General features: G+C 38.8%; 1 protein-coding gene across 2 annotated transcripts in view; it reads right to left on the bottom strand.

Annotated features, from left to right (window-relative positions):
* Positions 1 to 3,898: 3,898 nt before the first annotated feature.
* LOC131028987 (F-box/WD-40 repeat-containing protein At5g21040) overlaps positions 3,899 to 26,527 on the bottom strand; it is a 45,190-nt gene continuing 22,561 nt past the window's right edge. For both annotated transcript variants that reach the window (XM_057959362.2, XM_057959363.2), the window contains exon 3: positions 3,899 to 5,876. In XM_057959362.2, the coding sequence (XP_057815345.2) occupies positions 4,122 to 5,810 (1,689 nt within the window). In that variant the 5' untranslated portion in view covers positions 5,811 to 5,876 and the 3' untranslated portion in view covers positions 3,899 to 4,121. The remainder of the gene's footprint in view (positions 5,877 to 26,527) is intronic.

The following is a 26,527-nucleotide window of genomic DNA, read 5'->3' as shown; positions in this document are numbered from 1 at the left end:
TTTGGAAATAGAAGCTCAATAAATGTCAAATGTATAAAAATGTGTATGGATATAAATAAGATATGGTTGTATAAGTTGAGATATGTATAGGGGGCACAATGAAGGATGCAAAAAACTCTCATACAATTGAATCCATAAGCAGATCATTAACATAATGGATTGTAGAAATCTAATGTCATTAATTATGAAATGAGTCTAACTTTGCATAAAAGTGTCATTTTCTTTTATGTAGTTGATATAAAGTCATAATGAACCCAAAACTAAAAGAGATGTATACAAGTATAAAAAATTGATACTTTTATTTTTCCACAACTTCTAGAGGTATGTTAATCCTCACATGAACATGTACTTCAAAATAAATAAGCATTCACAAACCTATGTGTAAAGTAAATATTTAGACATAAAAAGGACATTATGGTCCATATAAGATAATTGACTTGGTTAGATATCTTTGTGTTATTTGATCCCTGATATGTGTGCACCATGAGAAATTTATAAAATAAAGAAAAGATGTGTAGTGACTAGCTTCTACTATGTAAGTAAAACTAACAAAAATTGCAAGCTAAATAAAATATTTATGATCATAAGAGAAAGGAGAGAGTAGAGTTATTAAAATTATATTTGTACAAAAAGTGGTAGTGACAATGGTGAGTTTATATAGATACCTATAACTATCTATAAGATCAACAAATGAGTGTTAGTGATAAGATATGCCCCCTTAAATAGCATATAACACATATATATGCTATGAAGGTTGTGTCAATGTTGCATCCTAATGCTCAAATTATTTTTGTTTGACTATATAATTTATTTTTTTGCCCCCAAAGTTACTAAAATATGTTTTAACCAGCTCAAATGGTTGTAATGACATAGATCACTCTAAGATCTTCAATTAACATGGGTGCAATCGACTTCCTAGATTAATTTTATAGCCTTCAGAAGTTCAAATTACACTTAAGAAATGTAAAAGCATCATTGATATATAAGAGATTTTGTTAGAAAGATTTGCACGTTGACTAAGAACTTATATATATTAGGTGTCTTCTCCCTCTCTCTTTATCTATGGTTCTAGAAAATATTAAAAACCTAAAATTAACAAACAATATTTCATAGTTTTTATAAATGAATGCAGTGATTACCATATTTCATCGCTTTTTAAGGATTCCTTGCATATTTCTCGTATTCCCCCATTTTCCACTCATTAGTAACTTCAATCAGTGTGAACCCTCTTATTTTTTCTTGCTTCCTTCCCCATTTCCCACACATTAGTCCCTTCACTTTAGTGTGCACCCTCTTGTTTGTCATTTGCTTCCTCCTTTTTAACAGTTCCTGAGAATGATTCCCATATTCTCCTATTTCCCACTCATTAGTCGCTTCACTTAGTGTGAACCCTAATTTTTTTTCTTGTTTCCTTCCCCCATTTCCCATTCATTAGTCCCTTCACTTAGTGTGAACCCTCCCTCTTATATGTTCTTGCCTCTTCCTTTCTAACGATTCCAAAGCATGTTTCTCGTATTATCCCATTCCCAACTGTCCTAACCTAATAAAATAAATATTTTATTTAATTATTTTACTCTAAGTCGTCTATTACTTAAATATATTTTTATTTATTTAATTAATTCTTTAACCCTCTTCTAGCCTATCATTTCTCTAAAAAAAAAAAAAAAAATTTAAAAAAATTATTTAATTGGTTCCACTTCTACTAATTAAATATATCTTTATTTATTTAATTAATTAATTCATTTTTTCTCTCCATGACACATGTCATTTATCTTTTGATTCTATCCTAACCACCTCTCTAATATTTTATTATTTCCTCTACCTACCCTTTAATCCTAGCCGGCCATTTACCCTTTCATCTTTTAATCCTATCCCTCCATTTTCTAAGGTGTTTTCTATATAAGAGGATTCTTTCATCCTTATCAAGCCTAATTAATGTCTAATCAATTTTCAAGCGATCAAGCAATCAAAAGTATCTACACAACCACAATTTGTTCTTTGTTGAACTCTTGTGCACAATACAAAATTTGAGAGCAACTATATCAAGCAAGATCAAAGAGATACGAAACAATGGTGACCAAACCCTACTAAGCATGTGTATGGTGGATTCTTAATTGTAGAACTAGGGCTTTATGTGGTTGATTTTTTATTGGTTTTGCAATAGTTTATCATTCCATTTTCACTACACACAATTAGTCCCTTCACTTAGTGTGAATCCTCTTGTTTGTTCTTGGAATCACATTGATATTGCCTCCCACAATTTGAACCATATATTTTCTTCCAACTCAATCCATATTTTAGCCCTACACCACACATTATTCAAGGCTTTTCCTCCAACAGTCATGTTGTGTGTGTGAAGCCCCCTTACATAGATCATATTTGTGTGCATACCTACAATACTCATTAATTCCTCCAACAACCATGTTTTGTGGAGCTCCCTATAATAGATTATCATATTTGTATGCATGTCTACACATTAAAATAATTAATACGTTAATCCTAATATTACCACCTTTAACCACAATATTCTTCCAACTCCACCTCATCTTCCTAGAAGAACCCTAAACAATATGACCTTGTTGAGCTATTATACCATATCCAATCTAAGATATCCCTATATCCCTATGTGATCTCAAAATTTTCTAATTATAGAGCTATTCTTGAGTAAGCCCTCAAAATTTATAATTATTGAGCCATAATTGAGGAAGCCGTAAAAAAGATCTCTAGAATAAGCTCACTTACATGGTTGAATATATGTAATGCGTTTTGTTCTTTTTAGATGAAATCGCAGCCCCACCAACTATTCCGGAAGCCCTTCAACTAATCATAGTTGTAGAATAGAATAAATTGGTCTTAAAAGGGTTCTTGTTGATACTTGTGGGATTGAATATTTGGAAGTACAAATTCCATGATTTTATTCATGTCGATTAATCCAATGTAACAGGTGGTTCTTTTTAGATAAAATCCCACCACCACCAACTCTTCCGGAAGCCCTTCAACTAAGCATTGTTGTCCGGAAGCCCTTCAAATAATCATAGTTGTAGAATAGAATAAATTGGTCTTAAAAGGGTTCTTGTTGATACTTATGGGGTTGAATATTTGTTAGTACAAATTCCATGATTTTATTCATGTTGATTAATCCAATGTTAGATAAAATCCCACCACCACCAACTCTTCCGGAAGCCCTTCAACTAAACATAGTTGTAGAACAGAATAAATTGGTGTTAAAAGGGTTCTTGTTGATACTTACCTGGGGTTGAAAATTTGTAGTACAAATTTCCCTGATTTTATTCATGTTGATTAATCCAACCTAACAAGCCTAAGGTGTACATTCATGATCTTGATAATATCACTCGTGAATATTTAAGAACCGTTATCTTTCCTATCAAAATACCTACCACTCAATATAAAATTTCATGGCATACCGAATAAACTTATTATATCATTTTTTGGTTTAAGGTAGAAGAGATGTTTTTGAAAGGTCCCCAACACTTCAAAATAAAAAACTACAAGAGAAACACACAAAAATTTCCAAGAGCAAAGCAATAGCAACGCTACAAGCTAATAGCAGTAGGAGAAAAAAATAAATAAATAACAATATCAAAGTAGACCAAACAATTAGAGACCATTCAAAGTGACCATAGCCTCCCATTCCTCTCGAAGAACCTATAGATGAGATAAAATATCAATGGCTCATTAGAGCTCCTATAAATTTTGCATGTAATTATCGCTGCATAAAGCAAAGGCCACATACAGAGTCCACCATAGCTAAATTTTACAAATCTTGAGCATTATGTCCCTAAGTACATCTAGCAATCATAATTCTTATTTTTAATTTAGTAAATCAAAAGCAATTGATTACCTTTTATTAAATGACTTAATATATTAACAGTATAAGAAAGCGTAAAGCTAGCAATTTAATTAACTGTTAAATAGGTATCCTTTCCAGCAGTTCAAAATTTTAAATAATTTGACTGGTGGCACAGGAGATGCTAACTACAGCGGGCTAACTTGAATGCAACACTAAATCAGGCATTTGATTGCAATTAAAAAAATAGAGAACTCCATGCTACACTAGGCTAATAGTTAAACCAACTAGAACAGTAGAATTCAGGGCTAGCCTAAGCCTGGACTTTATCTTGCTCACCATTCCTTCGCCAAATCCTATTTTTCCTGGCACTTGCCTCACGACTTTTAGCTTCTATAGTACAGCAATCCAACTGCTTAGATTTGTTCAAAACTGCTGCCTGGACTTTCTTCCTCCCCGCTCTGTTCTCCAAACGGATGCTTCTCGAAGCTTGAACTCTGCGTGCAGTCTCCAAAGCCTGTGTGAAATCCCATATACGTACAACTCCCTCCTCACCTCCACAGAATATTCTCTCTGCACCAATATCCACAGAGTACAAGTTTTTGCCAAAACCATGAAGCATGCGTTGTGGTGGTTCATTTTGCATTGTTACAATGGAAGCTCGCTCCCACGGATCATAATTGTTAGTGACCGACTTGAGCCTGCTACAGCTGTTCAACTTCAGTAGTTTCCTGACATTCATCATGGCAAGCTTTCCATCCCCAGATGCAGAAACAAGCCAGGGATCTTCAAATGCAAGTGAATAAACAGGAGACGAATGTGGAATCCATGATGCCACTGGTTTATCATCAATTGCAAGAACATCACTACAATGGCTTGTATGACGACGAGGAGATCGGTCTTCAAACATATGAATAGCTCCATCTTCACCTCCAGTGAAAAGCAAATGACCAGAACGACTGCATTTCAAAGAGTAGGCATTTCCAACATGGACATTTGGTCTCACTGTGAGTAGCTGTCCGTTTTCAGCATTCCATGTGTACATATCACTACCTGCAGTACTCACAACATTTGGGCCTCTGGCAACTAATGACCACACCCAATCTCCGTGCTTGAGAATATTCAAACATTTCAGAGAAACCCTGTCCCACATACGTATGGTCATATCCCAAGAGCCACTATAAATTCTAGAATAATCCAGGCCAAGGCAGGTAATGGGCCCAATATGCCCTCGAAGGTAAAATTCGGTGCTTTGGCCTGTAATTCCTGAAATATCAAACAACTGAGGCAGCTCAGGAACTGATCGCCAACCTTTAACAAACGCCTCAGTTCCTCCCACAACCAACATTTCTATATCTGCTGCTATAGCCCGGATGGTACTATGAAGGGGTCGAGAGTGGTCAACCAGGAGGCCTTCCTCCATGTTCCACATTCTTACCACTGTATCATAGCCTGCTGTAAATATGAGATTTGATGATGCCAAAAGACAAACAGATCGGATAGGTTCTGTATGTCCTGTGAGGAAATCTACTTTGAATCGGCCCAAAAAAGCCTTGCTACGAGCTTCTCTCTCAACATAGAGCTCTCTCCATGATTTTTCCAGTGGCAAGGCAGAACTTTCAGAAGGCTTGCAAGGTGCAGGAAGCCCCCATCTCTCACAATAGAATTCCTTCCAACCATGGCTATCAGAAGAAATCCTCCTAAAAAGAATACATACACAGGACACCATACTGAGGTCCCTTGGATTGAGACGATTGAAAATTTCTGCTATCAGAACAGGAGGGAGGTCAAGAAACGAGCAATGTGTATTACAACTGACATGTGTAGCTGTAAAATTTGACTTCCACACACTGCTGCTAATATTAGCCTGAACACCTGCTTCCTTTACATGGGAGAAATTAGGAGGACAGGGGCCCTGTGAGGAAGAGATTATTTCTTCATCCCAAGCATCATCAGCCAAACCAGAGGATAGTTTGCATGCCTCATGGCATTCAGATGCCATGGAATGGAAATACCCAAGGAACCACTCAATTATTCTCCAGGCAACCTGCAGCTTAGATGAACAAACCTGCAAAACAAATCCAGTTTGCACAACAAATTAACTTCAATTTCTTAAGTAAAGTTAAATTGAAGTGATGTAAGAAATTACTCTAAAGTTCAGTATTGAAAAGAATCGTACAGCTTAAAATCAATGAACCGGATCAGACACTCAACTAGTTATTAAAGATTTCAAATCCTCTTAGGATATGCAAGCTTATCCAACTTCATAACCACACCATTTTGAAAGGTCTCCAAATGCTAAATGAAAAAAAAGAAATAATACAGCATTCGCAAACTTTCATTAGATAAATCTCTAAGGCCTTACCCAATCCATGTTGTTCCCACGGTAATACTTTGTAAAGCTTAAATAAAATGTAAAGCTATTATTTCAATCTGAAATTTTGTTCAACAAATAAGAAGTTGAATATTCTTGGAAAAGGTGTGTTGTACACCTTGCATAATGACATTGTAATGTTGTTTTAGGAAGGTGGGTTGTACATGTTGTGCATTGGCATTACACAGGTTACAGTTCTCATGAAATGGTATGCCACACTCGGTTGTTGCGCTGATTTCTCCTATATAATGTATTGGCAAATTTCATTAAAAAAAAAAAAAAAATTGTTCAAAATTGCCCAGCCCAGATTTGTACAGAAGGATAAATTTAATAGGTGTAGCTGTTAATAATATATAATTAACTATACATTGTAGAGAAAATCATTTTCATGGGTGTAAATGATGCTCCCGAAATAATCCTGCACTCACAAAACTTGTTGTAACACTGAATGCTCTTTGGTGTACTTGAAGGAACTTCTCTCTCTATCTGTGACACTGTTCAGAGTTCCATTCTCACACAGTCCTCAGCATCTAAATCATTTGCAAAAGTCCTCTGTGACAATGGACAGCTTTCTTATGCTAAGTCGATTCTCATGGTGTGCCCTAGACCACTCCAGGCATCTCGTTGCTCCTGCAGCTCCCATGGAGAGAAAAGCTAAGCTTTCAATTCACCATAATACCCTATTAATGGCAGAAAATGTTTGGATGGTCTTTATGATGGGAATTGCAATGATTCTTTTTCTCAAATATCAGTCACCAAAGATCCATGCTTCTCTCCTTCCGATGCTATGGCCAATTCCACCGTCTCTGGAGCTGTGTCCTCTCCATCTTCTGATCTCCTAAAGCATGATGGCAGCAATAGCAGGTTACCAATGGTCTCAAGCAGATCCACCTATTTTTTCTTCCTGTGATGAAGATGGTTCTTCTCCTCGCTCTCCAAAGGGAGATGCAAATACCCAAGGCTGGTAGAAGGGTTAATCAAAATCCATTTAAGACCATGGAGTTTGAGGAGAATGCAATTGAACCTGAGAGTTAACATAAGCAAATAACTTAGTTTGTAAGTTTCTAAAATGTTGGCCCAGTTCGGCAAATCTGAACAACTTGATGCCCCACTTGATCGAAAAGGTCCCCTTTTAAAAAACGATATTGCTATTTGCCCATGTGCAAAAGGATGTCCTTCTTCAAAAAGGCCCATGATCCTGGGATGAGGCTTTACTGAATCCTCTGTATGAAATCTTGGGATCCAGACATTAATCCTCTCACAAAATCCTTCTTTGTTATCCTGGTTTGGCTTAGGCTCCCTAACCTTTCTCTTCAATGACTATTTAACTTCAATTGGAAATTCAATCATAATTATTTCTGTCCCAGATTTGAGATGATGAACAATATAACCTCTGGAATTTTTTATTTTTTTGTGGGGATGGATTTATCTAAAAAGTTTCCAGAAGAAATCTGTTTTAAGGCTAGAAATGGGATTTGGTGCGGTTTTTTACCGGGCTATCGCATGGATTATTACTTATAGAAGCCTGTTTATTATAGGGAAGCAACAGTTGGACTTTGATGGAATTGCCTTCCAATGTAGGTTGTGTTTTGCTATGAGTAAAATGGTTCTGGAGTGAAACTAAATCTTCTACTTTAGCAAGAAGGCAAGTTCCCTCTAGGCAGGCTACTTGGTGGAAAGGAGCTAAACTGTGGCACCAAATGATTTCTTCAGACTGTCTTTTGTAGATCCTAGAAAATGTCTTACTGAGATTTTTCACGCTTCTGCAGCAGATCCATCTATTAAGGCAATGTTTCCTTACCACTCGAGGCTAAAAAATGTTCCTCCCTTGACCCAACTTGGATCAGATATATCTCCCTCCTCCACCAAGGTTGAAGGGGTTCCCCCTTTTGGGGACTATGCATGTTTCTATGCATTTTCCTGAAGACCCATCAAGAGGCAATTCTGAAAAGTGATTTGTTGCGGAAAAGAAAAAAGTTTTCTTTTGCAAAGCAAGATAAGTCTTCAATCCTATGTTAAAAAGGGTTAAACAGATTTTGTTTTAGTTTAAGTTTTGATAAATCTCTTCGACTTGAGAAGGGTATCACTATCTTCCTATTTTAGTTGGTGGGTGAAGATGAGTTTGATAAGCTTAAGATGTAATTTTCTTTGAAAGTTATTAGAAAACATGAGGGACCCTACTTCCTCAATTTACATATCAAATAATAATGATAATAAATTTTAGTTATTAGTTATTTCAGGTTCAATGATTAATCGATTGGAAAAATGATGAGTCTTGGGTGCTCAGGATTTTGCAGTTGCCAACTAGCCTTGCTGAGTTCTCCCATCGTCTTCTCGATGCTTCAGCTTACTCAATTTCATGGTAAAACTAGAGATATTGTAATGTCCCCTTTTGGCGATGTTCCTAGATCTTGCCCAAAAATCACAAGTTCAATTAAAATAAGAAAGCTCATTAAGATAAACTTACCATTTAACAATTTCCTTTCCACCATAAACATTGATTTAACCCCTGCAATAAGGTTAGTCATCATTTGAAATATAATTCATAAGGCTAATTATTTCCATAAGGGTTAGGAATCCATTAACATATAAATGCATATATAATCAATCGCATTAACAATCTAATAGATATTTAAGTTAAATAGCATCACTCATCGGGATCTAATCTATAGTTGTCTTTCCAAGAATCAACCATTGTTGAGAATTGAGAGGAAAGCATGATTGAGCACTTGTAAGTTGTAACCATTCGCCACAACTAAGCCCAAGGGCGCGGAGCATCCAACCAAGACAACTCGAACCCATGGCCCACAAGTGGCAGGACCTCTGGTCCATCCAACTTGGAGATCATGGGGTGGTCTACTTAGAGGGGGAACCTGTATCTGCTTTCTCAACCGTGTCTCCTTGCTATCCCATACGTGATTCTTCTTTTACTTCCCACAACTAATCATCATGGGGATTGGAGATGATAACACAAAGGGTGCCTAGAACCATTTGCCACAACGAAGCCAAAGGGTGCAGAGCATCCAACCAAGACAACTCAGCCCCTTAGCCCACAAGTGGCAAGAACACCCAACCAAGACAATTCAATCCAACTTGGGGTGGCCTACTTAGAGGGGGAACCCGCATCTGCTTTCCCAATAATGTTACATTGCCAGCCCCTACATGATTGTTTGTAGGAGAATAAATTGATTAAATAAATAATTATAAGAGTCTAGATGGATTATCAAATCCCTTCCCTAATTATCTTGATACTACATATGAGATTTATATGTTAAGCAAAACCCTCACATTGCATACTAATTACTTGCTAGATCACAAGTCTACCATTTGCAGGTTATTAGATCCAAGTCTGCTGTTGCAGATTATGTATAACTGTGATCCAATTCCTTGATGAATTCAGTTTTTATATATAAGAACTGCTGCTCTGATTCGATAAATGCAGATTATAAATGTAGGAGAACTTCTAATCCCCTTCGATCTGCTCTCTGTTTTTAGACAATCTGATCTGATTCTCCATGATCTCAATTGCTTATTATTTAAGTCATGCCTGATTTTCTGATTGTAGATCAAAAGTTCCTTTCTATTCAATGAATCATTATGGATACCTTTTCTGAATTCAAACTTAGAATTCAGAATTTCTTATCTGATCTTATTCTGCTCTAGATCTGCTCTGTCTTCCTTCTCATTTGATTCCATCTTTATATTCTCATTTCCAAAGGAAGGGATACATCTCTTTGAATAGAATTTCATTGAGACATGTCCCTTGCTATAAAACAATTACTGCCTTCATTAATCTTTATTAATTGCTACCTTGATACTAATCATAATCGTTGATTTTATTCAGTTCTTTGAATCTCACCTTTCATGAATAAATTTGACTTTTGAAAGGGACTACCTGATAGAGGGAAGCGTCTAACTTTATATTTGATACTTTTTTAAAACAATTACTCCATGTAGGCCTTAACTAATGAAATTGACCTGTTCACTTAATTCAGTGCTGTAATGTCCCTCTGTTCCAGTACTTTAGGAAGAAGGGAACAATTAATTTGTAAATCTATTGCACAAATGATAGATTATAATTCACAACTGTTATAACTTATATATGAAGATATAAGAACAAACATCTCTGCAATCTCTGATTCAACAATCGGATGTATGCAAGATGATCTTGATCTTTATATCTGATACTGAATAGTGCAATCAATATAGTGTATTACTGCTGTTCCGGATATTCTCTGATCTGCACTCCACTATGTTGTGATAGGTTGTCGTTTCTGATATTGGTGCTCCTTCTGATTTAGATCTTGTTGTATATACCTGATACTTGACACTTGGTCAAATGCTTAACTAGAGCGATGTAACAAATATCCGTCTTCAGAAAATAAAACTGATCCCCTCCCCTGATGAAGTGAGATTGAATGCTCTCTTATACCTTGCAAATAGAAAGGTTCGCACCTCTACATATTCAAGGGGACACAGCTCTTATCAAGCAGATTTCTTCATAACCAACCGATTACTGATTAGTCTATTATCATAATCGCTATCTAATTAGTCTCGCTGCCACGTATTGATTAATCTTTGTTATCAATTTATGTCATTATCAGTGCTTGTCAATAATAGTAGTCGCTGTTATCAGCCGATGTTGAGCATTAATCTATTCTTGACTAATTCTGACCAAATTGCTTGTTATTATTAATGATTAACATTAATCTCGATCAGGCTTCCTCAAGGCATATCAAGTGATTGATTAGATCCCTGTATAGTTCGCCACTTTTCATGATTAATCTCCACTTGTCTGATCGATGGTATTAATCGATGTATTGGCACTATGCTTGTCTTTCATCGTATATGCCATATGCGATTTGTATACTAATCTCCGATCTGCGCATCATATCATGCTTGATATCTTCAGAGACTAATCGTTATATATTAGTCTCTAACCATAATATATCTAGCTTCTTCGATCTGGTAAAAACAATTGGATCGTTACGTCGATATTCCTGCTCATTATCTGTTCCATGTTTGATGATTGATCTTCTCATGCCTTACCGATTACTTGTGTCATTGTTTATTTTTCCTATGTGTTCGTTCTTGAATGTGCAGTGTAATAATCTTGTAAAGCTGCGGTCTATTACGCTTACATTTATATACCCATACTGTTTGTATATGGTGATAGTATAGCATTCTTTTACAATTTTGTCTCTTTAGAGACTTAACAAAATTGGATTCCTAAGATGATCGAATGGGGACATTACAAGTGCTGCCTTTATTCTTTTTTCTCATATATTTTCTCTGCTCGTGTCTTTTGCCTCCTAGTGTGGCTGAGTAGTTTGTCTTATTTGGCAAAAACATTTTATCTCTTTCTTTGTTTCCTTAGGATTCTATGGGACATCACAGATATCATGTCTTGCATTGAATTTGGGAGTAGTTTGCAATGTCCCCTTTCTGAAATATTATTTAATAATTAATAATAATAATAATAATAAAATTAAAATATAAAAAGTTAATAATAAGATATAATATAATGACAAGCTATGTTTGTGAAGTCCCCTTTCTGAAATAGGATTTAATAATAAATAATAAAAATATGGCATTGTAATGATATCAAGTGATTTTGGAGGTGGTAAGGAACTCCCATTGCACTGTTAATTTGTCAATTTTGAAAATAAACCAAGGCATAACAAGTCTACCAATAAACACGAAAAAATAATGGCACGAGAGGAGCAGCGAAGCAAAAATTGGCGAGGCGAGGAGTAGAGGCGCGAGGAACAAGAAAATCCAGACCTGAATGGCAAAACTTGGAAGCAAAACGCAGAAGGATGGGGAGAATAAATGGATCATGTTGTACCAATGGAAGAAATCCGCGCAAAGATAAATAGTGGATGGAAGGCCTACGGGAAGGATCTCCAAGGTGCACAATGGGAGGACAACAGGCACATTTTGCAATGAGTCTATGAGTACGGCCACTGGGTGTGGACAAAGCCAGACCTCCAATTTCAGGATGGAGGCATAATGACAGAATTTCAAATAACTGGGGTGGCTTCTGCCAGAATGGCAGAACAAGGCCCAAGAGGAACAATGCTCGAGGAGGCTGGAGGAAGAATCAGGACCATAGAAGTTTAGACCATCTGGGCGGCCACGAATATCAAACACTAATTTCATTGGACCAAGGTATGGACGACATTGACAACTGGAGTGGAAGAATGCGGACTCCTTAGGAAATTAGTGAATCAAAGATTTCAACAACACAAGAGGTCGAACATGTAAAATTTGGAGAGGCAAAGCTTCCTACTGTTAATGTTTTGTAGCTTCGGTCAGATAATTCTAATCGATGAAATCAAATGCTTAATTGGCCTATCGGCCTTGAGCATTTGATATCTATCCTCTACAAGTATTAATCCATTATTTGCATTATGTATTTAATAAGATTTTTGCTTAAATATTAATCTTGAAATATGATTATGAATTAATCATATGTATATATTTAATAATGTATAGTTTAATAATGTATAACTATACATTATTAAATATACACATATAATTAATTTGATTATATCAAATAACATTTAAACATATGCTTATCGATATTTACTATCTATCAGATTATGTGCGTTTAGCAAATCATATTAACAATGTAACAAATGCAAATTGGTTAACAATAATTATCGACTGCATTACATTACATATCGGCGTGTTCTTACACGGCCGAGAGACATGTCTCTACATGGACATGATCCACGTGGAGGCATGTCTCTCTCCTTATATAAGGAGGGAGACAATCGTATTGTGGATGTACAGAATAATTACAGTGCAGAAACAATATCGACTGCCTCCCAGAATATTGCAGGCCATTTGCTGTTGGAAGTTTAATATAATAATTGATTCTATTTTCATGTAAAATTTAAATTAATTTATATACAAAGGAATTCTTATATTGATATAAGAAGTGGAAATTGCATTAATAAGATTTAAAAGATCCTATATTCAAATCCAATATAAACATTAACACCTATGACCCAAGCGAATGAACCACAAGCAAATCTAAGCAAACAAACAGGTGAGTCCTCTTGAGCAAGATTAAATCTAGCTAAGTGATTCAAGGATGTAGGATTATTTCTCAAATGGGGTGGGGGTCGGATTGATCATGGTAAAATGCATGACTGGTGTATCTCCAAATGGGGGCACCATATATTACTCTAGATGCTGCCAAAAGATTTTTTCCTAGCAGTTTTTACCTTAGAGGATGAGCGTGTGGTGGTGCTAGATCATGGACCATATCTGATGGAAGGGTTTGGAGTCTTTGTACAAAAATGGAAACCTAATTTTGATCCTTGGAAACAGGAGATTAGAGAACAACTGATATGGATCCGAATGTACAACCTTCCAGTAAAATACTAGGAAGGGGATATCCTAATGGGAATCGGGCAAAGCATTGGTAACCTCAAGCAGATGGATGGCATTATGATAGACAAGTGGTTGGGAAACTATGCAAGGGTGTGCCTCAATGTCTTACCCTCTTCTCCAATCCCATAGGAGATTGAAATTCACACAGAATGGGGCATCATCTGCAACAAAAGGTAGAAAGAGAAGACTGTATGGCAAAATGCCCTAAATGCAAATCCAAGGAGCATGAAGACCTAGTTTGCCAATCCTATGAACCATGGGGCACCAACCTCGAGACAAGACCAGAAAATGAGGGGAATTTAAGAGAGATAAGGAATACACCAGAGCCAGAGATAAGAAATTTTCAAATCAATACAAATAATGAAGATACAAAGGATGGTGGCTCTAAAAGCGATCAGAACAAAGGAAGAAAAATTCAATTCGCAAGTTGAACCTCCCCGGTTTACTCCAGCAAGCGAATAACAATAGCAAAAGGAATTGATCAGGACATCAACACTGGGATTGGATCAGATCTACCTAACCCCCACTCAACAACCAACCAATAATACACTAGGTAATGTAGAAGAGGTTGTATAACCAGTAATACATGAAATAACATCGTAGGAGGAATTAGAGTATGAAGAGGAGGAAAAAGGGGAAGGTGAAGAGATACCTATGTCAGAGATAAGAATGTTGAAAGGAGATAGCATCCAAACTGAAAAAACCAAATATGAAGAAGGGTAAACCAGGACCCAAATCCAATAAAGCTAAATTGGCAATAGCTACGAATGCAATTGGTCAAAGGAAACTAAGATCGAGGAAGGATATCATCCTTCTCAAGGGGCAATGAGGTGCTTTACATGGAATATTAGGGTCTTAAATGCCCCTAACAAATGGCGCTTGATTAAGATCAGGGAAGGATATCATCCTTCTAGGGGGGGTAACAAGGTGCTTTACATGGAATGTTAGGGGGCTCAAACACCCCTAACAAATGGCACTTAATCAAGCGCCAAATAGATCAAGCCAGAGCAGATATATTACTTTTACATGAAACCAAATGGGATAACAATGGCAATGCTCAAAGATTGAAGGTATGGCAGCAGTGGACAGGGCTTTTTGTTGAGGCAATTGGAGCCTCGTGTGGATTGGGTGTAATATGGGACCCACTAAACATAGAAGGGGCAGCCATGGAGTAGAACAAGAATTGGATGTTAGTGAAGTGCGGACTACTACCAAATAACGTCTCCTACTTAATAAATACATATGGGCCTATCTCAACACAGGACAAGAGAGAGCTATGGGTGTAGCTCACAAAAATCTTGGGGAACCTAAGGAATGAGAAGATTATTCTAGGGGGAGACTTCAATGCCACTTTAAGCGATGAAGAAAAAAGAGGGGAACTGGTGAATATAACCAATATTCAAAGGGATTTTCAGACCTTTGTTGACAAAAAACAGATATTAGCTATTAAAACCAAGAATGGAACCTACACATGGACTAAAAAGAGGAAAGGCTTCACTAATATAGCAGAGAGGCTTGACAGATTTCTGATCTCTGGAGTTTGGGACAGCAATATGGAAGTACAAGAAGCAATGATTCTACCATACAATGGGTCAGATCACCCTATAGAATTAACAATCCCCAAAAATACCACCAAATTGCAGTCTCTTCAAGTTTGAAAACATGTAGCTATGGGAGACCACCCTGATGACTCTGATGGAAAAATGATGGACAAAACTAGACGTGGAAAACAACTCAAAGCTATACAAAACAAGCAAGAAACTCAAACATGTTAAAAATAAACTGAAGGAGTGGAATAAAGAAAAATTCAAGAACATCTTTGCAAAAAGAGAAAGGGTGGAAAACGAGCTCTCAAAACTTAACAAAATCATCATTAATTACGGGATGACGATAGAAGAATATGAAACAGAAAAAAGAACACAAGGAAGAGCACTCAAAACTGCAGGCAAGAAAGGAATGCTACTAGAGAGAAAAATCAAGAGAAATCTAGCTAAACAAAGGAGATAGAAACACAAAGCTTTTTCGCAACACAGCAATAGCAAACAAGAAAAGGAAAAGAGTTGCAGAATAAGGAAGCAAGATGGTGGTGTGGCAAGCTCCATAGAAGAAGTAAACACTAAAGCGGTCAGATACTTCGAGGACATACTCAACAGGGAAACGCAAGTATACCAAGAGGAGAGGGAGGAGATATGTAATGCAATCCCAACTATACTAACAAAAGAACAAAACGAGGCTTTATACAAAGAAATCACTAGAGAGGAAATCAAAAGCGTAGTCTTCCAATTCAATCCGAACAAAGCTCCTAGGCTAGATGGCTTTCCAGCTAGCTTCTTTTAGCACTTTTGGGACATCATGGGAGAGGATGTGACAACTGCAGCAAAGGAATCAAGAAGAAAGAAGATCATGCTTGGAGCAATGAATCACACCTTGGCTCTCATACCCAAGAAAAAGGAGGCACAAAGTATGAATGAGTTTAGGCATAAAGCCTTATGCAACATGACATACAAAATCATAAATAAGGTAGTTGCAAACAAGTTAAGGGCAATGCTAAAACACTTAATATCAGAGGAGCAAAGTGAATTCTCCCTGGGCAGGTCGATTGTGGAAGGAATAATCATTGTCCATGAAGCAATTCACACTGCAAGGAAAACAAGATCAGCTTGTATGATATTAAAACTAGAAATCCTCAAAGCTTATGATTTAGTGGACAAAAGATTTCTACTTGAGGTGCTAACTCAATTTGGATTCAATGCGAATTGGGTCAGATAGGTAGAGAGTTGTATCAGTGAGCCGAAGTTCTCTATACTAATTAATGGTGCGACACATGGTTTCTTTCCATCTACAAGAGGAATAAAACAAGGGGACCCCCTTTCACCTTTCTTATTCATAAGAATCTCTGAAGCTATGGGTAGAGGCATCAAACAACTAAGGTAGACAGGAAATTGGAAAGGGATGAAGGTTGCGGAAGGGATCGTTTCCATCTCACACCAGCAATTTGCAGACAACACCATTTTGTTTTGTTCAAAGATTCAAGTTGCACAAAGGCAAGGACCATAAAAAAATTTCTAGACAAATACTGCAAGGCTTTAAGACAAAGCATCAGTTAGAGAAAAACGGAGGTTTTCTTTCTAAACACACAGCTAGGATTGCAAAGGGACATAGCAAATATTCTAGGCCTCAAAGTGGCAACCTTCCTCGGGAGATTTTTGAGAAGGCCTGGATTTGAAGGAGTTAATAAAATAAGCTATTGGGAGAGTCTAATCAATAAATGTAAAAGCAAGATGGAGACTTGGAAAGGGAAGTTATTGACCTCTGAGGGGCACCTCCTGATGATAAAGGCAGTTCTATCGGCAATACCAATGTACTCAATGTCATGCATGAAACTTCCCAAGGTGGCAGAAGATGCACTAAATCGGGTTATGAGACATTTCTTTAGGAGCAAGACTAGAGATCAGAACAAATTTCCACTGGTAGCATGGGAGAAGGTCTGCTCCTCGAAGAACGCTGGGGAGAAACCTTTGATAGACGTTGCTAATTTGGGGATAATAAAGACTGAGACCATCAAACAGTGGGGAAAGAAGATTAGTGATAATGGGAGACTGATTGAACAAAATGGGGATCAAGTATGGGAGTGGAAGTCTCTGCGTGAGATCAATGCCCTAGAGGACTAGAAGGTAACTGTTGTCATTTTATGAAACCCTTGGTCCATCAGTGAGAACCAATCAGAGATATGTTCCATGGACCAACGCTGCCCAGTTTGATCCAAGAGAAGATGATGGAATCATAAAGTATGAAGTGTTGTCTTGTCAGAAGTTCCTTTCCCAAGCCTTCTCTTCCTCTCTCTTTCTCGGAACTCCGGAACCCCAAGGTTTCGAAGGTCTCTTCCTTGGTCTCTTGTTCTCTTGCCTTGGAACTCCGGGGTTCCCAGGTTCCCAAGTCTTCCCAACTTCAGTGACCCAGGTCTCTGAAGTTCCCCAAACTTCTGTGACCCAGGTCTCCGAAGTTCCTAAGTTTTCTCTTCCTCAACCCCAGAACTCTGGAACCCCCAGGTTCCCAAGTTCCTAGTTCTTCTACCCCCGAACTCCAGAACCCTCAAGTTCCCAAGTTCCTTTTTCCTCAACCCCGGAACTCCGGAACCCCCAGGTTCGCAAGTTCCTTAGTCTTCAACCCCGGAACCCCCAGGTTCCCAAGTTCCTTTTTCCTCAACTCTGGAACTCCAAGGTTTCGAAGGTCCCTTCCTTGGTCTCTTGTTCTCTTCCCTCGGAACTCCGGAACCCCCAGGTTCCCAAGTCTTCCCAGCTTCGGTGACCCAAGTCTCCGAAGTTCCTAAGTTTTCTCTTCCTCAACCCCAGAACTTCGAAACTCCCAGGTTCCCAAGTTCCTTTTTCCTCAACCCCGGAACCCCCAGGTTCCCAAGTTCCTTTTTCCTCAACCCCGGAACCCCCAGGTTCCCAAGTTCCTTGGTCTTCAACCCCGGAACTCCGGAACCCCTAGCTTCCCAAGTTCCTTTTTCCTCAACCCCGGAACTCTGGAACCCCCAGGTTCCCAAGTTCCTTAGTCTTCAACCCCAGAACCCCCAACTTCCCAAGTTCCTTTTTCCTCAACCCCGAAACCCCCAGGTTCCCAAGTTCCTTAGTCTTCAACCACAGAACTCCGAAACCCCCAGGTTCCCAAGTTCCTAGTTCTTCTACCCCGGAACTCTGGAACCCCTAAGTTCCCAAGTTCCTTTATCTTCAACCCCAGGTTCCCAAGTTCCTTATTCCTCAAACCCGGAACTCCGGAACCCCCAGGTTCCCAAGTTCCTAAGTCTTTAACCCCGGAACTCCGAAACCCCCAGGATCCCAAGTTCCTTAATTCCTCAACCCCGAAACTCCGGAACCCCCAGGTTCCCAAGTTCCTAAGTTCTTCAACCCCGAAACTCCGAAACCCCTAAGTTCCCAAGTCTTCAACCCTGGAACTTCGGAACCCCTAGGTTCCCAAGTTCCTAAGTCTTCAACTCTGAAACTCCGAAACCCCCAAGTTCCCAAGTTCCTAAGTCTTCCCAACTTCAGTGACCCAGGTCTCCGAAGTTCCCCCGAAGTTCCCCCAACTTCGGTGACCCAGGTCTCCGAAGTCTTCCAAACTCCTTCTAGCTTGCAACACTTCCGGATGGCGTGATCGACACTCAAGGCTTTAAATGCTCCGACAACTTTTTGTGACTTATGCACCTTCTTTTGTGGAGCTACAGAGGTGCATTTAATGTTTTTGGCAGGATTTGCATCAAGGAAGTTACGAGGCCCATGCTTGGTGACTTATGTCATGTCTGACTTTGGAAGGTTAGTCAATCCACCTTCTCAGGATTGCCCTTTGTGGGTATGGCTAGGTTGCTTGCATGTACAAGTCAAGTGCATGCACTTCCCTACACTTCCAGACTGACATTCCGGGATTGTGATCACCCTTGTAACCATTTTTTCTATATAAAGGTTGTTAAGCCTCATTGTAAAGGGTTCTCTCCCTACTGGCTTGAGCTATTCTATGCTCTCCCACTTCTGTTGTATTTATCTTGCATTTATGCAACTGTAAGTTTGGCCATTGGCCTTATAATTAATTGAAAATCACCATTCTTGCCTTCTTTCAACCTATGCATGTTGTGTATGTTTCTTACCTTCATCATAGGTGTATGTCTTGTGGTTTTTCTCTCCATATATCTTGTGTTAACTTGTTTTTCTGAGTGTGACTTGTGGGAATCCTTCTCCCCTCTTAACACTCAATGAATTCTAACCTCCATACATGCATTGGAGTCACTCATGCAACTGAAGTTTGTGCATCTCCTGGGTGTTGCAATTAATTCTTTGTGTCATCTCGGTGGGGAGAGGAACAATCTCTTCTTGGTGCATCACCTCCTTCTATTTCAAGCATTCTCTCTTCCCTTTACCTCTGCAAGTTGTTAGGATAGGCTTAGGAATTAGTTTTAAAGTGTTGAGTTGGTTCAACACTTGCACCCGGATTGAGAAGGAAGTCGGCCTTCTCCAGAGATTCAACCCCCCTTGCGCAAGGTCCCACACTTCGGGGTTGTTTCCATGTTTCACAAGGTTGTTGAGTTGATAGCTCAGCAAGGGTGCAAGCTTTTGTGATAACAGTAACGCTAACGGAATTACTAAGGAAAAGACAATTCGTGTCCTCAACTGAAGAAGATGACATTCAATGATGCGGCTCAAACATTGGAAGCTACAAAGTAGGTTTAGGATATAGAGTGACCGAAGCAGCAATTGCCAAAAAGAATAGGCCAATCGAACTGATATGGAACAAAAGCATCCTACCCAAGGCTCCGGTCTTTACCTGGACAGCTCTACAAAAGAAGATTCGACTGAAGACATTGCAAAAAATGGGGATTTATGGCCCCGGAAAGTGTGTATTATGTCAAAGAGAGTGTGAAACTGCTAACCATATTCTATTAAATTGCAAATTTGCAGTTGAATGTTGCAATTTTTTCATGGCCAAATTAAATTTTCAATGCCCTCTACTCAATGACATTTTGGAATGGTTCAGTTTGTGGCCAATCATCAAAACAAAGAGCTTATTTGAGTGCTTATGGAAAGTAATCCCCTCGACAGTTGTGTGGGAACTGTTTAAAGAAAGGAACAAACGAATCTTCCAAGGAATACACATGGACTCCATGGATTTATGCCGGAAGATTGAGGGTGTAGTGATTGAGCTAGTCAACAATGCAGTCAACGCAAAAACAATTAAAGACAATACCTTCACAAATTTGGGATGATGAAATGCTCAAAACCTTTGACGGCCTCAAAATTCCGAAAGTTGATGGAGCACTAAAGGGTTTAAATCATAAAAAACCCGAGAGAGGGTATACAATGGATGGCTCTTAAGCAAGACTAGATAAAAATCAATTTCTACGGAGTATCAAGAGGCAATCCAGGTCCTAGTGGCAATAGGTGTGTGGCAAGGAATCAGGAGGGCCGAACAATTGTAGAAAAATCAACGGTATAATAAGTAAGGGAAGTGGCATGGGATTACAAATCAAATCCAAATAAATCCTCCGCACACAATAATTAGAGATCAATATGAATCACGAGCTTCAAGACCAAATAGCTACCAAAGCATGAGATGGGGGCACAAATGGCAATGATCGGACAAATGCAAAAATTGACATTTAATACTTTCGTTAAACGAAAAGGGAAGAGAGTAGAGATAAATGTTAAATGATGTCACGCATAACCATATTGGGGATGGTTGATGGGACAGTGAGCGCAAGGCATTTGAGGTGGCAACACCCATTTCTCAGCATGGAAGGTACGCCACATCGAGGAATGTGAAGGACACTAACCTTTCATTATGTGGAGCGAAGCATCAAAACAAAATTTCTAAAAGGATTCGAGTATGGAGACAAGCGACGGATGAATAGATAAATACCAGTGAGGTGTGGGGTGAGTCACTGTTTTGTTGGCAAAAACAACTAGTAGGAAGAGAGTGGAGATGGACATGCCACTGATTCTAGAATCCACCAAACAGATGATGTCTTTTTTGGGTCAAGTGACAAATAAACAAAAAGGGAAGAGAGTAGAGGTAAATGTTAAATGATGTCACACATAACCATATTGGGGATGATTGATGGGACAGTGAGCGCAAGGCATTTGAGGTGGCAACACCCATTTCTCAGCATGGAAGGTACGCCACATCGAGGAATGTGCAGGACACTAACCTTTCATTATGTGGAGCGAAGCATCAAAACAAAATTTCTACAAGGATTCGAGTATGGAGACAAGCGACGAATGAATAGATAAATACCAGTGAGGTGTGGGGTGAGTCATTGCTTTGTTGGCAAAAACAACAACTAGGAAGAGAGTGGAGATGGACATGCCACTGATTCTAGAATCCACCAAACAGATGATGTCTTTTTTGGGTGAAGTGACAAATAAACGGTTGCTTTCTGTATTATCTAGTATTTGCATGTAGTGAAGAAGGTGCTTGGGTGAGTATTTTTGTGGGTATACCACAGATATAAGGTCAATACAAATATCACGGCCATGTTTCTTGCCATAGCATTGTATCTCATGGTAACAAAGGCCCATGCAAAGAAACTATGTCAGAAGTTGTTCAAACATGCCTTTCTACGGGAGATTGGTGCAGTGCTAGACAATGTTGACAAGAACCTGATGGTGCCCATGCCACAAAACTACTATATGACTCGCAGGCGTGAAGGAGAAGTCCAAAAATTCCCGCTAGTGCATACGTTGAAAATTGAATAGTTGCAAGAGTGCATGGGGGAAATTGAAAGGGGCCTGGTGTTACTACAATGCCTAGCCAACATTCTGATTCCTCCAACGAAAGAATGGGTCAAAGATTACATTGAGACGGAAGGGCTGCTGGTGGGAAGTGACAGTGAGGAGGAGAGCTCGGGGCCAGAGATATCGATGCTACCAGACAGTGGAGAAGACTGGATAGAGGAGGACTCCAGAGATATGGAAGAGGTGGCCAGAAGCTCTGATTTTTATTACATCAGTGCAATTTGAGAAGGAAAGACAATTTATTTTGCTCAAGGTCCAAATTTGCATACCGAGAGTCCTAAGCTTGACTGGTTGAGCCTCCTTATTTGACTGAAATTCAATATATGATGAAATAGGAGCTTCCTAAATGTGTTGACAGCTCCAATTGACTTTATTGACCTTAATGCAGACACAACTCCAGAATGATGCAATTTCTCCAAAATAACCACTTTCTTCTTATTAGCTGCCAACAATGAAATCTGATGTGATTTGCTGGGCTAAAACCCTAGCAATTATTTTATTTGCAAACACCAAACAAGACAAGTGGTACAGCCAACCTGGGAAAGGTACGGCCTGCTGGTTGAGAGCATAAACTTGCTGGGAAATGATTTGTTTCTGCTCAGATCAGAATATCAGACCCTAATGCTACTGTAATTCACCAATTAGCTCTTGAATTTGGCCCCCATGACCTGAAAAGAGCTTCCAATGAAGATCAATATGCTGATTGGTGAGAGGGTTTTTGTCCTACACCTGCAATTTGAAGTTTTCCATCTCCAAATCTGCTCCAGAATTCTGCCAATATGCTGCAGAACTGCTTAAGGTAAAGAATTCTTCTAAAATCATCAAAACATAATGACCAAAAAGCCACCTACAACATCTTTTATGCTTTCCAACCCTAATTGAACTCTCCAACAGCATCAAAGAAAGATTCCTAGGAATCTTTTCTCCCTCCAAATGTTCGCCCAGCATAGGGTCAGCTCATCATTAACATTTTGACCACCTTTGAATTATTTATCTTGCCGAGGGAATCAAGCCATGGGGTGAAAATAAGTCATGAGTTAATAAAGTTACTTTTTATTAACCTTTTTTCTAATTTAGGAAAAAGTAACTCTGTAAAACAATATTATAAAGTTTTATTATAGTAAGCTCACCAAGGCTAAAAATGACCAAGTATAAACCCATTCTTGGCTAGCCAATCATCTCCAAACACTGACTTTCACCTGTGGAGATGGATGACAGGTGAATCTTCCATTCTGAATGAACACTAAGGAAGAGGGGACATTACAAGCATGCAGGTGTGGATGTCCTGTGGTGGCCAGGGTAGAAGTGGTAAAACGATCAAGGAGCACATAAGCAGCTTTGGGCAACAAGGAAGATGAGGTCTCCACTCCTGAGGTTGACAATGGGCAACAGAGGACACATGCGGACACAGACAGGGAGCCAATGATGGTTGTGGGCCCGTGTGCAACCAAAAAGGCAAGGAAGACCTAAAATCTGTTTTTTTCTTGTTATTGAAAAGACTTTAATTACTAATATTCGGATTAGCATAGGAGTATAGATCTATAGTTTGGATGCTGCAAGTTTGGTTTATGCAGCTATAGATGTTGTGGGTAGATAGACAGCTACACGGCTTTTCAATGAATTTTGTATCATCGGTGGAGTAAGCCATTTTCTAGACTTTGTGAACGGAATGTAAACAATTTTAAAGCTAATATAAAGGGCGTTGGCCCATACCAGCTATTAATTTACTAAAAAAAAAATTAAAATATTTCCTCGGAAGGACTACAAACAATGAAGCTGAATTTAGAGCCGCACGAAGAGAATTGGAATTGGGCAGAGAGCTTCAGGCTTATCAGATCCACTTCGAAGGAGATTCTCTCATTACAATTAATGCCATCAGACAAAATTCTACCCCAAATTGGAAGCTGGACAAATGGTTAGAATCAGAGCACTTGCTAATTCTTTCCAAAATTTTAAAATATCACATATATATCGAGAAGAGAATGGGTCAGCAGATGTCTTCGCCAATCTGGCCATTGATAGAGGAAACCAAATCTAGAAAAATCACAATGGCTGCCATGATGGATGCCAAAAGATAGAAATGGCAGTGTTGATGGGATTACCAAGATGGACCCAGAGATTGGAGCAACAGTGAGTTGGACTTATCATGTCAAGTTAATTCTTCTAGATTGAAATGATGAAAGAGACTGGGCATTAAATGAATTAGGGGAAGGTTTGCACAAAACACGCAACTTAACTCATACCACCTAGCTTTATAATGATTTAACTCCTGGAATTACAGTATGTGGCCTCCCAACATGCTTCAAACATACAGCTTACAGTCACGACAGACGATATGCAGATTTGAAAGGACTTAAGTATTGTTTTCTATGGTGGCATTATCTGGCATTGGGGTTTATCTTTGTGAGGAAAGATTGCATATCCTTATTTATCTTCTCAACGGCTTGTAGTGACTCATCTCTCCCATCGTGAAGTGCTAAAACTGCCTTCTGATATGGACACCCCAATTTGCCTGCTTGCGGATAAAAGGCAGATGTCCTTCATGCGCAAGGTTACTGAGAAAAGGCTCAAAGCCACTCTCAGCTATTCAAATGAACTGGTAATGCATGCGGTCAAAACAATATTTTAGGGGAGGAATTTCTGCTCACGGATCACGAGCACAGAGTCAATACAAATATCACTGGGATGTTTCTAGCAGTAGCTCTAATGGCTAGGGAGTCCAAAGACAGTGCTTAGATTCTATGCCGGAAGATCTTTCAGGACTCTTTCCTACGTGACATGGATTATGTGCTTGCAAATGTAGACAAAGAATTGAAAGTCAGGCTGCCACAAGATTATTTCTATCTCCAGCGTGATGGGAAGGATGTGTCCAGACCGCCTACCATCACTACTTTTAACCCGAAGGCATTTGAAGAAAGGAAACCAGCCGTTATAAAAAGCATCACCTTTCTAAAAAATTTGATGGGTATTATGATGAATGAGGGAGGCGAATGGCTTAGAGCTTATATGAAGGCAAAAGGGATGGAGAGTGATGGGGACAAGGATGATTTCGGTGTGACAATCAAAGAGGTGCAACCGAGGACGATTGCCGAGGAGGGCCCAAGCACATGGGAAAAGGAACCTATAAGTGTTGCGATCAAGGACAAGTAATCTTTTTGTCTGATAGTTAAAACTTTTTTGTTTTTGAAGCACTTCTCTAGTATATGTTAGCTAGGTCAGTGAGGGCATCATTTTGGATATGGATGCCATGTATATAAAATGTATAAACAAAATGAATAGGGTTAGTCTGTCTAGCTTCACCATTTTGGGGGTTGGTGAGCCACTTTGAATCTTGTGGGTAGATTGGGAGGGAGGCTTCCACCATAGCTGGTGGTTCTCTGATAGGTAGACAGATCGATGAAAGAAGTAGAATGTAATGAAAGACTTTGATATCAATATAAAGGGGTGCTGACCCTTACCAGCTATTAACTTACCCAAAAAAAAAATATAAAAAATAATTAAAAAAAATAATATAATTACAAGATAATTAAGTTTAGTGAAAGGTAAAGAAGCATGCGATGAAGAGTTGTAACTCTCTCAAACATGAGATACAAAAGGGAGAAGAATTCATGTGAAAGGGGATATGCAGTAAGGAAGAAAAAATGGAGCATAGGAATTAAGGAAGGATTGTGGAAGAACAAAGGAATGAGAAGAAAATAAGGAAGTCACTTTTCAAGAGCAGAAATGAAGGGTTGTACTCTTTCAAAGGGTGGTAATTGTTTAAGGTTGTGATTGTTGGGACTTCTTCAAACATCGCCCCATTGCAAATGGGGACCCCCGCTTTTTCGCTTTCTAGGGTAGTTGTCTTAGCTTAGCCTTTGGTAATTGTCGAGTCTTTGTTATTAGCCTTTCATTTGTAAGACATGCAGTTTCTCAAAAGTTGGTCAAATGGTTAACTCTCGAGGTTAGGCTCCAAATGAAGTTTCTTTTGTCTTAAAGCATTGTCAGCCTTAGTAGTTGGGGATGTGAGTTTCATGAAGTTGAGAGGTGCATTCAAGGATCATGATCATCAAAGTCGCCTAGGTCGATTAGGGTTTGAGATGAGGGTTTGTTCTAGTGCAAATGAGTCTTGGAATGGTTGAGGATGAAGTATTGAATCAAGATCTGAGAATTTGTCTTAAAATCAGGACAGAACTTTAATGCAAACAAGTTGCAATGCTCACTCAATAGGTCACCTAAGAACAAATCTTGCAATGCTACTCCAATTCGCTGCTCAAGAGGTGTAATGCAAAGATGAGATATAAATTTGACTAAGTGTTGGAGTTGCACAGGGGAGTCAAAATTCCAACTTGATAACACTCGCAAAGATCCCCCTGATTTCCGAAACTTGCAAAGACCCCCCTGATTTCCAAAAACTTGCAAAGACCCCCTTGATTTCCGAAATTTGCAAAGACCCCCTTGACTTCCAAAACTTGCAATGACCCCACTGATTTCCGAAAACTTGCAAAGACCCCCTTGATTTCCAAAATTTGCAAAGACCCCTTGATTTCCGAAAGTTGCAAAGACCCCCTTGATTTCCGAAAACTTGCAATGACCCCACTGATTTCCGAAATCTTGCAATGACGCCCCTGATTTCCGAAAGTTGCAAAGACCCCTTTGATTTCCGAATGTTGCAAA

This window comes from Cryptomeria japonica, chromosome 10, assembly GCF_030272615.1.
Source record: "Cryptomeria japonica chromosome 10, Sugi_1.0, whole genome shotgun sequence".
NCBI classification, from domain to species: domain Eukaryota; kingdom Viridiplantae; phylum Streptophyta; class Pinopsida; order Cupressales; family Cupressaceae; genus Cryptomeria; species Cryptomeria japonica.
Note: the sequence above shows the minus strand (reverse complement) of the source record. Positions and strands in the feature narration are given on the sequence as shown.